The following is a 15,381-nucleotide window of genomic DNA, read 5'->3' on the forward strand; positions in this document are numbered from 1 at the left end:
ATACTTCTTGTAGGTTTCCTAATAAATAAATCTATTTAAAAACCTTTAAAGTGTTAATTCCAAATGTATAATCTTGATTTAGTGATAGCAAATTCATTCTGAAATTATTGAATGTATTAGAGAAATAAAAACATTTTTTGGGTACTCAATAAATCCAATATGTGCCTTGATATTACGGTTAAATGTGGGTATTAAACACCATGCTGTTTCTATATGAAATAACTGTGGAGTTGCCTACACGTATTAGGGTTTCACCGTGTTGAAGATGATTATTGAAAAAATATCTTTAAGCACAAGTAACGCTGCATTTAACTTTAAATAGTTGATCGGATTTGTTATTTAAATCAAATAACAAAAATACCGAGAATAATGACCATATGTTACATAACTGATTGTGTCCCGATAATAAAAATAATATGACAACTACCACCTGTAATTATATCTATCTGTAAGAGGGATAGTATTTTGATAAACATTATTAAAATTGTTATATATATATACATATCTTTGCATTTATTATAATTTTTATTTTTTAATATTATTATTATATATATATATTTTTTTTCTTTTTATTTCACCCTTGTGTTGATTTTTAATCTTTTATCTAATGGTAAAGCAATTTCATTTTTTATTTATTCATTGCTTGTATAATACAATGAACAACCTTAACAGTTGTATTATTTCCAATTATCAAACTATCTTTTAAGTAACCAATAAATCCTAAAGAATGATATAGCTTATTATGTCTATGATCCTAAATTACTAAGTGTCGTTATTGTTCCCTGTCCATTATTATAACATTTCAAATAGGAACTATGTTATATAAATATATAACTGACACAATGTCCCTAGATCTTAATCAGTTATGTATGGTCTTGTATCTTTTAAAAGGTTAGTAAAAACATAAATATAGTGTTCTGCTCAAACCAAAGGAAAGAACTTGAAATGCATAGAATTTCCATTTAACCATAGACATGTAAACACTGTTTAAGGTAATCATGAATTAGTATCCAAATATGCATTCTTGAAAACAATAGTAAGTAGTGAGTGGAATGCCAGGCTTTATTTAAAGCTCAAGATTAAGACCAAGATATTCAATATAAACCAACATCACCATCATCCGGTGTTGGTAAAGTAATAATATTGTAAAAAATTGGTTAAGAGTAAACAATATGTTACCACTGATGTGAGAAGTCTTTCTACACACATACCGAGTATATTTTGAAAAAATCTTCATTCCTTGAGAATAATGAGTTTAAGTGTTTATACAATTAGACTCTTAAAGCTAACCACTTGCAAAGCTTGGTTCAATAGTTATTTGTTACAACTGGTCTTTAAAATTATAATTATAATCAACCACATCATTAACCACTCACCTAAAAATCTGTTGTGATTGAAGATTTATTCCAAAGGAAACTTCGATCAAGCCTTTCTGTGACACAGGTATTTGTGCATGAGGCTTGTTGTAAGTCAGATAATGACCCTATTTGGTATGAGTATCTCAAACTTTTGGATGAAGTTTATCATAGGATGAAGTGTAAATATCTTCGTTATATTTGTTATTATAAAATATTGTACTATATATATATGAATTGAACAATCATTGTTTCTTAAACCATTTTGCCGATCATTTGTTCCAGTACTTGTACTATGAAATTTCTTCTTATTATTTATTATACATAATAAATGACCAGCACCAGTAATAAGATAATTGATAGCAAATTATCTTTATAAAGGCAAATAATTTAAAATTATTAAGAAACAATCATGTCAAATGCTCGAGAGCAGTAAGCATTTGCCTGATGTGGCATGGCTTTTGACTCTTTACAGCTACAATAGTAACTGCGACTTGTGCAACTTTTAAAGTCTAATCATGTGTTATCCGTCCCACAGTTTCCTAGAGGCTAGTGTTCTTCCTTTAAACTATTTTTTCCTTTAGTCTATATATCACCATCTAGATAGATAGATAGTTCCTTTAGTAAATTACTCTTTAATATGCTGATCTACCTAGATACCAAATTCTTATGAATGGTTAATACAAATTTAGGTTCTTCTAGAGTATTACAAAAGGATATAAATTGTCATCTCTATGTCCTGTATCATGTACATTATTAATCTGAATGATTCTTCAATAAAATGTTCATTCATTAAAATCATTACACCCACTCGATGGTAATAGTTGTGTCTATCTACTGATTATTAGTATTTTGTTATTTGGGTTATTTACCCAATGTGAAGGACATAATACCCTATTAGAATGGGTGAATATCCGTTGTATCCGTCTACTTAATAGTAGTATCTTGTTATAGTTGTTATATAGGTAAATATCCAATATGTAAGGGTCCCTTATTTGAACGGATGAATATCCATTAGGTATATTCTACTCAATAGTAGATTATTTTAAGTGAGTAAATACTCAATATAAACAGGTTAGTACCCATGAATGGGGCTAAATAGCACCCTATTTCTTGTTATGTACGTAAATATCCAATATGTAAGGGTCATAACCTTATTTGAACGGGTGAATACCCATTAGGTATATTCTACTCAATAGTAGATTCTTTTATGTGAGTAAATACTCAGTATAAACGGGTTAGTACCCATGCACGGGGCTAAATAGCACCTTATTTCTATGTTCATAGCTTTATATAAGCGAGATTTATATAAGGATTTATATAAGCGAGATCACCTAAATAGGTGACAAGCTTAGTTAATGAACATAAGACGTCAAATTCCTTGCTACAGAATAATATGGTAATCTAAAAATCCTTTGCTTGGAAAAATATATATGTAAAAATTTACCTTGTCATTCCTCATTAATATATAAGATTATCATCTTATCTTTAATAAATGAAAATAATACATTTTCAATTTGCGACGGCATTCGTAATGGCCGCCTAGTACAAGTCTTCAGAATAATTTCGTCAAAATTCTTTATTTTCCATTGTAACTTTTCTGCACAATATATCACACCTACGTCTTTTATAAATTATTAATTGAAATATTTGTTATAAATTAACAATTTTTACGATAAATTACTTATTTTATTTCTTATTTTGAAAAATCATAAATGTACACAGGCTGCACGAAAAACGATAATGACATTTACCGGTAGGGGGCGCTATAAGTAGGTTGGATATTGTTTTAAATTATTTGAATTCGAGGTTTTTAGCTCTGAATATACGTGACACAAGGCTGACGACTGGCGGTGTACTACATGTCAACATTATCATTGAAGAGACTATGCAGTGAAGTACAATTACAATTTTACATTAAAAAAAAAAACATTCATATTTTTCTTTTTTATCGTCTCCACATTTTAAAGCAATTAAGATAGTCGATAAAAATGTTGGTAGTCAATGTGAGCTCGGTTTCGTTTCCTAAAAAGGCAAAGATAAGTATGACTTCAGAGATTTAAAAAGGCGAGACCTATAGAAGGATACAGATGTTAAACCACAATAGGTCGTGACTTATTATCTTTGTGGCACGATATCAAAAATGATTATGCAGTTTAATCTATAAACGTGTTGTATAGTTGATCGGAATGTTAAATTTAGTATCGACATTTTATAGACACTTAACCTACTGTCTAAGATAAACGAGTACCAATTTAAGCGAGAAACAGTCAATCAAACTTCTAATAGCATTCAACTTTAAACTGGATCAAAATGGGGTCTTATGATGCAAATACGCAATTACGAGGACTAAAATGAGGGCTTAAATCATTGGTTGTAAAGATACACGTATATTCGCGACGATGTATATTTTAAATCGCTTGTAAGGAGGCAAGTGCCCGCAGCTTTTGTTCTTCTATAATAGAACAGTAATCGTGTAACTTACCACATCAAAGCCGACTTCATAATGAGATCCTTGTAGGTAAACCACAGGTACCGACCGTCGTCTGCCAATTTCCTTTACGGTAAATGCAGTACCTATAACAAAAGGATTTCTTAAAATTTATGAGAAAACTGTTTTCTAGTGATTCTCGTGAGGTTATTCCCCTCAGTGATGCCAACTATATAAGACTTTTCCTTTATCACTATTTTAAAAACTCGAAAATTTAAATGGATGAAAAAAGCTTCTGGTTCTTTTGCAATTGCCCTGATTCAATAATCTACCGCAAAAAAGTGTAAAATTATATACTCTTAAAATATCTCTAAAAGCAGTGATAGTCTAGTGGTTAAGAAACTCGGTCTCTTGATCGAGGGTCGGAAGTTCAAATCCCAGGCACGCACCTCTGATTTTTCAAAATTATGACTGTGTATTAGAAATTACTTATCACTTGCTTAAACGGTAAAGGAAAACATCGTGAGGAAACCTGCATACTTGAGTAAAGGTATATGAAGTCCACCGATACGCACTTGGCTAGCGCGGTGGGTAGCCTAATCTTTCTCATTCTAATAGGAGACCCGTGCCCAGCAGTGGGACAGTAATGGGTTGATGATGAAAATATCTCTAAAAATAGTTGTCCCCTAAAAACTACCTAAATAAATTATTATAATAATTTAGGGGAAAACCCTCGGACTTGATGATTCCCCGGTACCGAAAGGGATGAAACGAAAACCGTTTATACCACGGGATGATTTTACGTGTATTACTTAGTAAATAATTGTATTTCACTAGACATTTTGTTGAAGTTCTTAAATAACGCATACCCAAATATCAAGACTCAAAAAATAAATATAATCGTACGTACTATATCTAAGGATAGATTAAATAACAAATTATTATCATTGTGCGATTATCATCAAGTTTTAGTGGAAAAACTGGCATTCCAAATACACCTGTGTAACCTTTTATTCTGACATACTGTTAATTAATTGTTATTAATATGAAGGTCATACGCATTTGTCGTTAAACCATTACTGTCGTACTGTCGGGCGGGCCTCCTCTAAGAGTGAGTGTTTAGGCAATATTTCATCGTACTGGCCAAGTGCGGATTGGTAGACTTCACACATCTTTGAGAATTTTTAAGGAACTCTCTAAAATGTAGATTTCCTAGCGATGTCTTCTTTAAGACGTATGGCAGGTGACAACTTATTGGTAAGGTGCACATAAATTTGAAAAATCAGAGGTGCATGTCTGTTATTTGAACCTCGGACCTCCCGATTGAGAGGACTGGGTTCAACCAGGCTTACTGCTTACGCATACGCATTTCTGGTTGAAAAATCAAGGTCGGTTTGCAAAAGAACCCAAGACTGAACGAAAACCCATACTCATAGTTATTTCTACTTTATGCATCATTCCTTCTCTACCCATTAATGTTATAGGAGGCAATCAGGACACATGAAAGAATCCTGAAAGAAGATGCGTGCCCAGTGTTGTGACATGTGGGGTTGAAAATGAAACCTTAAAAAATATCTGAGACTGATAGTCTACGTTTTCCTAATGTTATGAAAATTGTGTTGACATCGTACTAAATGTTAATTAGGAGGTACCTAATTTAGCGAAATACGACTAAGCTATAAATACAAACATTTTAGGTTAAACCATTGCTTGCAGGGTCTCCACTCACAATGGAAGAGGCTTAGGACTAAGTAACAAAAACACTTAACACATCTTTTAACACTATTAGACAAAAATATGTTTGCAGGTGGTAATTTCTGATTTCTGAAGCACGAAGAGATCTATAATTTTTACACGCTTTATCAACATACATCCTTATAATTATGACGCTTTGTGGATGCTTAATGTGAACAGCAGTATAAATAAAACAATTAATAATAATTAAAGAAACTAAAGAACTCGCTTTTATAAGAAATTTAACTAAAAAATGAAAAATAAATATAGATTAAAAAAAAACTAAAGTACACGCTTTTATATAAATCAAACTAAAAAATATAAAATAAACTTAGAAATATTTTAATGAAAAATTGTACTAACAACAAAAATAGATATATTTAATTGTAAAAAAAGCGTGGGGTGCTTTTGAAAATATCAAAGTGTTGGTCCTTCTGCTCATGTCTGTCAGTAAATATTTATGACTACCGAGAGTGTGCACCACACGCTTTTTTTTAAAATAAATATATCTTTTTTTGTTGTTAATACAATTTTCATTAATTTTTTTCTAAGTTTATTTTATATTTTTTAGTTTGATTTCTATAAAAGCGTGTACTTTAGTTTTTCTAAACTATATTTTTATATAAGTAATAGGTACATGCATAGGTACTTCTCATCTTAATTTGCACGAGAAAAAAAAATAATGTAGGTAATTGGTAGCTGAATTAAATATCCGTCAGTAGGGTTTCGACAAAATATCAATATAACTAACACTTAAAAGGTATCTCACTATATTGTGTATTATTACTATTATCACTACTAAACTCGAACCTTTTAATGTGTGATGTGTAAAGGTCGACCTTCAAGTAAATTTTGCATTTTTTGCTTTTTACACAGATACCTATATTTACATAAAGATGCAAAAAAGGTAGTTAACCGGTCTGATTAATAATGAAGAGAATAAATAAATTGCAAGTAGTTGGAATCTTAAGTACCTAGCTACTTGAGAGAAAACTTGGGAAATGAAAATGATTTCTTGATTTAAAAGTCGCCATTCATCGAAAGCCAGCTGGAATATGCTCTGGTTTATTGTGATTAATTATTTGTGAAGAAAAACATGAAGAGAAGATAAATAGATGAACAATAGCTATATAAATATCGAATTTAATATCAGACTACCAATAATTAAACAAATGCAAATCGCTTAGGCGTATTCTTAAAAAATCACATTGCAAACGTTTCAGTCAATAAAGTGGTACATACCTAAATATAGTTTCTCAAAATAAACTACAAACAACTCACCATTGAGTTCCTTCATCTCGCCAGAAACTGAACACAGATATAAGAAATAAACAAGTAATGTAGCCGCGAAGGCGGTAACGACCGAGTCGCGACTGATACTGCACGGAATTGATAATGCGAAGTGGTAATATAGTTAGTCGTCGCATTGTCTAGCCACGATCAAGGATAACTGAAATGTTTCTGTTCGCACGAAATATACCAAGAGTAGGCTGCTATGTTCTGGTTTGAAGGGTGTGGTAGGAGAAATATTTTTCGAGGCGTTCCAGCTTAGTTCTCAGGAGTAGCGGCGCATTTGTGGCTGACCTATCTAATCCTATCTGGGGTTGATTACAGATGTTCATGGCAGGCAGTAGCCACTTACAATCAAGCGGACTGCATGCTCATCTGATACTCCTATATTATAAAAGAATCACCATTTATAATAAAGGTGCATTAAGATTTAACGAACAAACGCGTATTCTACAATTTAAAGTATAAAGGGTGTTTTCTTAATTTTGTATACGAGTAAAAACACTCCTTGCGGAAAAATCATTAAGGTTTTTATCGAGTATGTTCAAAAACCTACAACTATTCATATATACATATATACTAAAGTTTCGTATGTGCACACACCTTTTATTGCACACATATTTTACAGGTATTAAGTATGAAAGGTTCTTTACCCGACTACAGAAGATAAGGTTTTCGAGCGTTCCTATGTCTCATTTCTGGGTCCGCCCTACAGCTCAAACGGCTTGGCGGATTTGAAGATATAAGGTGTCGTTGGATTTATCTAAAATGTGGGACTGACATAAGCTATATTATTGTATAATATAGTTGTTAGATGTAAGTAATTCTAAAGTCGTCTAGCCAATTTAATAATGTTTTTTATGTAACCACCCTATGATAGTCACCTTTCCTTTTATTTTCACAACTAAAGTAGTGGCTAATGGTACTGACAAACGTAATAACTGAATTAAATTTAAAATATTCAGTAGGTCTGAGAATCGGCTACTATCTATTTTTAATATCCCTAAGTGATAAGGGTTGTTCACCCTTAACATTTTTTTATTTATATGGCGACACAACGTTTACCGGGTCAGCTAGTAATATGTATTTTTGCAATTATTACACTTATCATACAAATTGCAAGTAATGTTAACTATGCAATGTAAATAAATGTAGCTCTTTTTACTTTCAGGGCTTTTATTTTGTATCTAGTACCTGGAGTAGCAACAGATTACTAATTTTATTAAAACATGAGTTTAGCCGTAAGTGAAATAAGTATCAACAATATTGGCAAACGAGGATATAGATAGGAGGAATATAATAACGGAGGTACATATACACATTTCATAGCCAGTGTTACATATTCTTATTAAAATAAATTAATACAAATTACTTATGATTTATTATTTTCGGTAAACATTAATGTTATCTAAATATTTACATATCAATATAGCATTTTAATTTATGCATGTAATTATGTGTTAATTCAGCAAGGACATTACAGTTAGACATTGTGTAATTAATTTCTCACGTACGTAATTATTGTAAATTAGGTTTTTTATTTTGTATATATGGAAGTGATAAGCACGCATACTCATATGCGTAGTTTAGATTTTACTGATCTACAAAGTTAAGAAACGTCGGGTGCGGCCAGTTGGATGGGTAACCGTTAGTGACTAAACTTAATGCGTAATTCCGTGCTTCCGAGGGCACATTACGCCTGTTCCCTTACGAGGAGTTTTTACGTTTCGACAAATATGACTGTTTTTGTATTTGTTTACGTATTTGCCCATACAAATTCCAATCAGCGCCCCTAGCGGATCATGTCAGAACTAGGAAATCGTATGGGCCAATACGTAAACAAATACCAAAACAGTCATATTTGTCGAAACGTAAAACCTCCTGGTTAGGGTACTGTTCCGATTGTTATAATCGGATAGCAGTTATTATGCCTTATCAGCGGCGTTAAAGGTTGACTTACATAAATGAGGCGATCATCTTAGTGTTCAGGAAAGGCACCGCATATGTAATTAATTGCACGTCGAAACCCTATTCCATATGGTGACATGGTTATGGGTAGGTACATGCCGCAAATGGGCGTCAGTGATCAAATTTCAACCTTTAGTAGGTAATAATTGGTTATGAAGAACTATTATTAAAGGAGGTATGTCAGAATCATAATTCTGACTATATTCGAGTGTGCCTTACTAAAAAGTTGAACAATCAGAAAACCGAAAATGTCGGAGCATAAGTGAGACGAATTGTGGATTAGGATGATTCCTGGGTGACCGGTGCGCGTGACTATTTGAGAGCGCTCGATCGTCGAGTCGTGATTTTCGAAATTTTGAAATCATTGCAATGAAAAATTGTCAGACTACGCACTTCGGTAGGCTAAAATTCGTTAAAATTGTTCACTACTATATTGTGTCGAGCGGTCTGTAAAATTCTGATTTCACATGACATTGTAGGTACTGCATATTTATCTGAGGCGATCCAGCTTTGTAGTCAGGGGTAGCGGCACATCTGTGGCTGACATTAGGAATATCTAATTCTGTCTGGGGTTGATTACAGATGTCCATGGGCGGCAGTAGCCACTTACCATCAGGTGGTTCGTAAGTTTGCCTAGAATTTATATTTGAAGGTTTTTTTTGACGGCTGCTAAAATCAAATGGCCTTTTTCTAAAATAAACATTGTCCTTTTCACGTACCCTAGATAAAATGCTGTTACAATGGTAACTTGTATACACAGCTCACGGTTTTTATTTCGAGTGGATTGGACAATATTGGCTCTTTTCACAAACTTATTCCTATGGGTACCACTAACGTATTTTTTATAATATGGGAGTAGCAGACGAGCATGTTGTCCGCCTGATGGTAAGTGGCTACTGCCGTCCGCGGACATCTGTAATATACCCCAGATAGGATTAGATATTCCTACCTGAGGTCGGGCACAGATACGCCGCTACCCCTGAGAAGTAAGCTGGAACGCCTCGGAAAAGTATGTCTCCCTTACCACACCCTTCAAACCAGAACACAGCAGCGTTTAACGCTGCTATTATGAGACAAAAATAGGCGTAGCGGTGGTGTCGCCGGATCGAACCACAAACGTTTCTACCCCCTTCATGTGTAATATGCTATTGTATAAAAAGCGATTTCAGATGGCGTTTGAACAGATAAAACTCTGTTCCTGAGTCGTCGTCAACCTATTACTGGCTTAGGATTTACGTCATAGTCCACCGCGATGGCAAAGTGTAGAGCGCTATACTTCACACTTTTTTGAGTTTCTTTTTGAACTCTCAGGCGTGCTGGTTTTCTGGTGATGTTTTTAATCGTTTAGGCAAATATATGATAATTAATTTCTAATACGCACATAGCTTTGAAAAGTTAGAGGATGGGGTATCTAGGGGTATCTCCTCATAGGTAAATGTTTGAATTATGAGTATAATTGCTGTAGTCCACGCGTACGAAGTCGCTGGTACAACTATCTTTGTTAATTAATGTCAACAATGCAGGTGTTCTGCATGCATGTGACATTAGGTACCTAAGTAGAAATAATGTTTGTCCCTGTAGTCTCGGGAATAGAATAGGGCTACGGTATCCCTTGCCTGTCGTAGGGGGGGACTAAAAGGGGGCTTCCGGGGTTGCGGGCGGCAAGAGTGGGAGCTCGAACCGTCCAGCAAGCAACCCCGGGAAGGACGATCGTATGTGTGGTCGCATACCGTCGTAAACACCAGATGGTGTGGGAGGAGCCAAAAGTGCTCCCCCCAGGGCAGAGCCCGATTGGGGCATCGCGCTTGGAGGACTCCGGTTGTGTTCCCTCGGAGATCCCAGAGTTCTCCAACAAGCGCTGAGGACGGCCACCGGGGAACCCCCCCGGTGCGCGCGGTTAGTGCGGTAAAAATCCCACATAACCCGGCGTCGCTCCCACGTCGTCGGGTACCTTTTGAAGGTTTCCCCCTCGTAAACAAAAAATAAAGTAGTAAGAATGTCGTAAAGGTCCAAAACAAGTTTTACATACCTACATTAGACTCCATTTACTGCATTAAAAGACGGACATTAAATGTTACGCGAAAAATAAACAATTAAAGTAACCTGATCATTATTATGACTGTAATTAGGGCCTTATATCTATAAGACATGTAGGTAGGTACAGTACATTATACAAATAATACATATATGTCATTGCATTCAATTTCACAAAGTATGTTCTAGTAATTATCCTAATTTGCTAATTTACATGACGTGTTATTTGATAACACTTTGATATTTGATCTTACAATTATAAAACGTATCAATTTAGATTTCAAATTTTCCTTAGCAACCCAGTAATCTGCTCATTATGTACAAAAAGCGTTCAATATAGGTAATGCATGCAATAATCTATTTACATAACATCATATCTTTGGTAAAGAACTTATACGAGAATATATCATTTGCAGGTATTTTATTATACCTGGGCCCGATATTATTATCGGCCATCGTGTGTTGTCATGGTCGTTGACAACTGCGAAGCCGATGAAAGCAGATATTTCTAATTTCCGTTAAAAGGGTAGAATTTTCCGAACCCAACCACAAAGCATCGGAAGGCTATTGACGTCGTACAATATGCTCTATCTATTTCTGTCCTAGTTCTTAATATAGAGAGTGTATTTTATACCTATTCTCTATCTTTACAACTGTCAGGGCTTTCGCGGCCATATCTAGAGTTTCGAACGGTTCCTTTCATCGTCAATGCGAAAATTTTAAAAATTGTATGTTTTTAAGGAAGTCGAAAGCTATATAATTCTGTCTGCAGCGGTAGCACACCCGTACATGAAGGTATTTCGGTCTTTTAGCAGCCATTTTTGTCTGGATTCAAAGGTCTGTTATGACAGTGATTGATATGACTATACTTTAGTCGTCAGGGACAGAAAAGCGTCCTATCGGTTACAGTTAAACTCGATTATGTTGGCATGTAATAAAACATGGGTCACTAGCCGGCTGATCTCGTAACTTTGAAATATTTAATCATTTTTATTCTTTAATAAGTGGAACTATATTTTAGTGACATTGGGAACTTGAGAACAATTATATGATTTTTAAAAAGATACTATCACACACTATCACACATTCTAGACTTACAGTATACTCGTATTCAAATTTACATTCCGCTTATTTATAATGTATATTATTATTTTTATGGTATGAGTGAGTAATTCTGATATGAGCACTGTTATTAGCTCATTTGTAGAGCTATTTGTGGTTTTCTAGTACAGTTTAACGATAAAACACTAAAAATAAACAATCTTTAACTATGTAGTTTCCTGAACGTCACGGATCGCAGATTACCAAGATTTATGTTGTTTGTTAAATATAAAAAAAAAACATAGCACGGTTTTTCTAAGATACGTTTGAAGTACGTAATTAATTTAAATCTTAATATATGTATATATATATTTCTTATGTGCGTGTGTATGTCACTGAACTCTTCCTAAACGACTGGACTGATTTTGATCAAATTTGTTGTGTGTGTTGAAGGGGACTTGGTTGGAAGAATGGTTTAGTTAGATTCATAATTTAGTCCGTGGGAAAAGGTTTTTTTTATTAATTTTTAATTCGTAAGTAGTTATAGAATCAGAAATGCATTTGATCAAGTGATGATCTTTAGCAAAGTTGTTGTCCAAGAGCCCACGAGGGTTTGGGAGTTGGTAAGACCAATTTTCGACAGATGGCACCACTGTCATTCTAATGCAGGTACAAATTTTCCGTTTTATGTATGTCATATTATTTCTTTAAAATGCGGGCGAAGCCGCGGGCACCACTAGTATACGTATAAATTAGTAACTTACGCAAGTCAGCAAAACAAGTAAGTTAATTATAATATTGAAATTTGAAAATGACTACACGTTTACGGTTTATTAATTGTACATTAATAAATTAAAAATCGAAAAAGATAAATCTATGTCAAAGAGTACGTAAAATTAAAATAAACGTAATTTTAAAATAAACGACATTGCCTAAGTTCTTAAGTATACTTATTTACATAATAAATTATAGAATTTTTATTCATTAATGGATTAGAACAGGGTCTCAAGATATTAACCCAGTTTGTAATGATCAAAATAATAAAGAATACCAAAAATGTACAAGAATGGCAGTCTTACTAGCAATTTGAAATGTAATGTACTATTTATTATGTTAAAGAGTATCTATTGGTGCATCTGTTTCGTCATTTTTTCTATGAAAAGGAATGTGATGTCATTGATACCTTACGTACCTACTTATTATCGGATGCACGGATAATACCAAGAAGCGCGACTGGGAAAATAAACAAAAAAGTAATATATTGATTTTGGAACTTTTGCGTTTCTAAATAAACTGAATTCTAGCAATTTCGAGACTTGTTTAACAGTATTTAACAGTAATTGTATAATGTTAACTTGTTGACGACTCAAACGTTTTTCTAATCTTTTCGATAGATGGCGGTAGTAGGTTGATTTTATTACTTCGATGTGATTAAGTAAATGTAATTTATTATCTTTCTTTGGCCTGTGTTATTACGAGTAGATATAAATAATCACTACCTTTAACGGTAAAGACAAAACATCGGGAAGAAACCTGTACACCTGAGAGTTCTTAAAAAAAAATCTCGAACGTTTGTGTCTACCAAGTCGCACTTGGCCAGCGCGGTGGATTATGACTTTAACTTTCACTTTAAAAGACTCGCAGTGGGACTGTATTGAGTCGACGACATTTTTCTTCACAATGTTCATTAAAGCAGCGTGGAAATGCAACACTAGGTAATATTAGTATGTGTGATTTATTGATATAAATCATACAACGCTCTATTATCATTAAACTAGTGGCAAACACGTAAATTATTGCTATTCGGTTGGCGGCGACCTCGTTCACGGTCTAGGGCATGGCTCGTCTACACGTTCTTAAATTGTCTTAATTCGTCATTCATCGTCAGTTTACGAAAAAAATATTTAATTCTCTTTATCCGTCAACAATATTTTATTAGGGTTCCGTACCCAAAGGGTTAAAACGGAACAATATTACTAAGACTTCGCTGTCTGTCCATCTGTCCGTCTACCACAGGGCTCTATCTCTGGAACTGTAATAGGTAGACACTTAAAATTTTTACAGAGGATGCATAACGGTGGCCGCTATAACAACAAACACTAAAAATAATATAAAGTTGAATATTAAATGGGGTCTCCATACAAGAAACCGGTATTATTCGCCATTTTTCGATCTAACTGTTATAACGTACTAGGAAAACAGTTGAAATTTTTACAATCCGTTTGCTACTAAGTATAACTGCTATTATATTAAATACAAATAAGAAAAATAAAACATTGTTAAATATGGTTATAAAAATAAGTAAAATATAATAAACATTTGGTGGTACGGAAGCCTCCATGTGCGAGTTCGACTCATACTTGGCGAATTTTTTATAACGATAAATTTTTGTATCGAAGTTCCTTCCTAAATTTAATATTTTTGTACAATTGTTTAATCAGCTGTTTACCAATGGAGTTAATAAGTATAATAATTGTGAGAGAATTGAACACGGACCTTGATAGAATCGGAAGCAAAGTCCGCCGGAAAGGTTTGATTATAAAAAATACAATGATTATATAGTAGCAATAGACATTTGTTAACCCATTACTGTCCCACTGTTGGTCTTCTTTTAGAATGAGAAGGATTAGGACAACGTCGACCGCGCTGGTCTAGTGCGTATTTGTAGACTTCACATACATTTGAGGACTATTTGAAAATCTTTCTTTACCGTTGAAACAAGTGATAAGTAATTTGTAATGTTTTTTTACTAACACGCACATAACTTTGAAAATCAGGGGTGGCTGGGATGCGAACCTTGGATCCTTCGATCGAGAGGTCGAGTTTGGACACCGTGTCAAATTGATTGTCGGTAAACCAAACATTCATGATAGGAGCAATAGGATATTCAACCTTTTGGGCTTATACAAGAGTGATTACGTTTTCGCGAAGCATTATTTTAGGTAATAATTGCTTTAGTAATTATTCCTTGATAGCCAATAACCCGTACTTAGTATTTATGTCAGTCGAATTAAACTGATGTTTATTAAGTCATTTATCTTTATAATATTTGCTATATGCCGTAGATTAAGAAGGCTGTAATTTAAACTTATTTGACTGTCATGTAGTGTCCATGAAACATTAAGGAGCAAGTTTTTGTTTTAGCTGCTTGTAGGTATAATCTATGAGATGTAAGACAAGGGTCGAGAAAAAGAACTTTAATTTGGAATTATACACTTTAAGGGTACAATAAAAGTAATTATTAATTAAGGGGTTTCCGCTAGCGTTTTGGGAACCATGCCTCACACGGAAATGTTATATAGCTTATTTTATTTATGATTGTCCATTTTACGCCTGATTGTATATATGTATGTTCGACTTGCGGAGGCACTGCCGTGCCTCCAGAATTCCAGATAAAGTAATGTAAATTAGAAATAATATATTTGTATATATTATTTAGTTAACATATAACTTAAAGATAAAAAATAATTACTAATAAGAATATATTAGATTTTATTAGAAAATTAAAACGAATGCAAACGAAATTAA

General features: G+C 33.6%; 1 protein-coding gene across 3 annotated transcripts in view; it reads right to left on the reverse strand.

Moving 5' to 3' along the window:
* Positions 1-15,381, reverse strand: part of tan (C45 family peptidase tan) — a 60,570-nt gene that overhangs the window by 21,080 nt on the left and 24,109 nt on the right. For 2 of the 3 annotated variants that reach the window (XM_073074860.1, XM_073074859.1), the window contains exon 2: positions 3,841-3,932. In XM_073074860.1, coding sequence (XP_072930961.1) covers positions 3,841-3,932 — 92 coding nt within the window. Of the gene's footprint in view, positions 1-3,840; positions 3,933-6,801; positions 6,833-15,381 lie in introns of those variants that run through there. The other variant, XM_073074861.1, reaches the window with a different exon arrangement.

The sequence above is a fragment of the Epargyreus clarus genome, unplaced genomic scaffold, assembly GCF_041222505.1.
Source record: "Epargyreus clarus isolate Ecla_fem2 unplaced genomic scaffold, WU_Ecla_fem_2.2 ptg000007l, whole genome shotgun sequence".
NCBI lineage: Eukaryota > Metazoa > Arthropoda > Insecta > Lepidoptera > Hesperiidae > Epargyreus > Epargyreus clarus.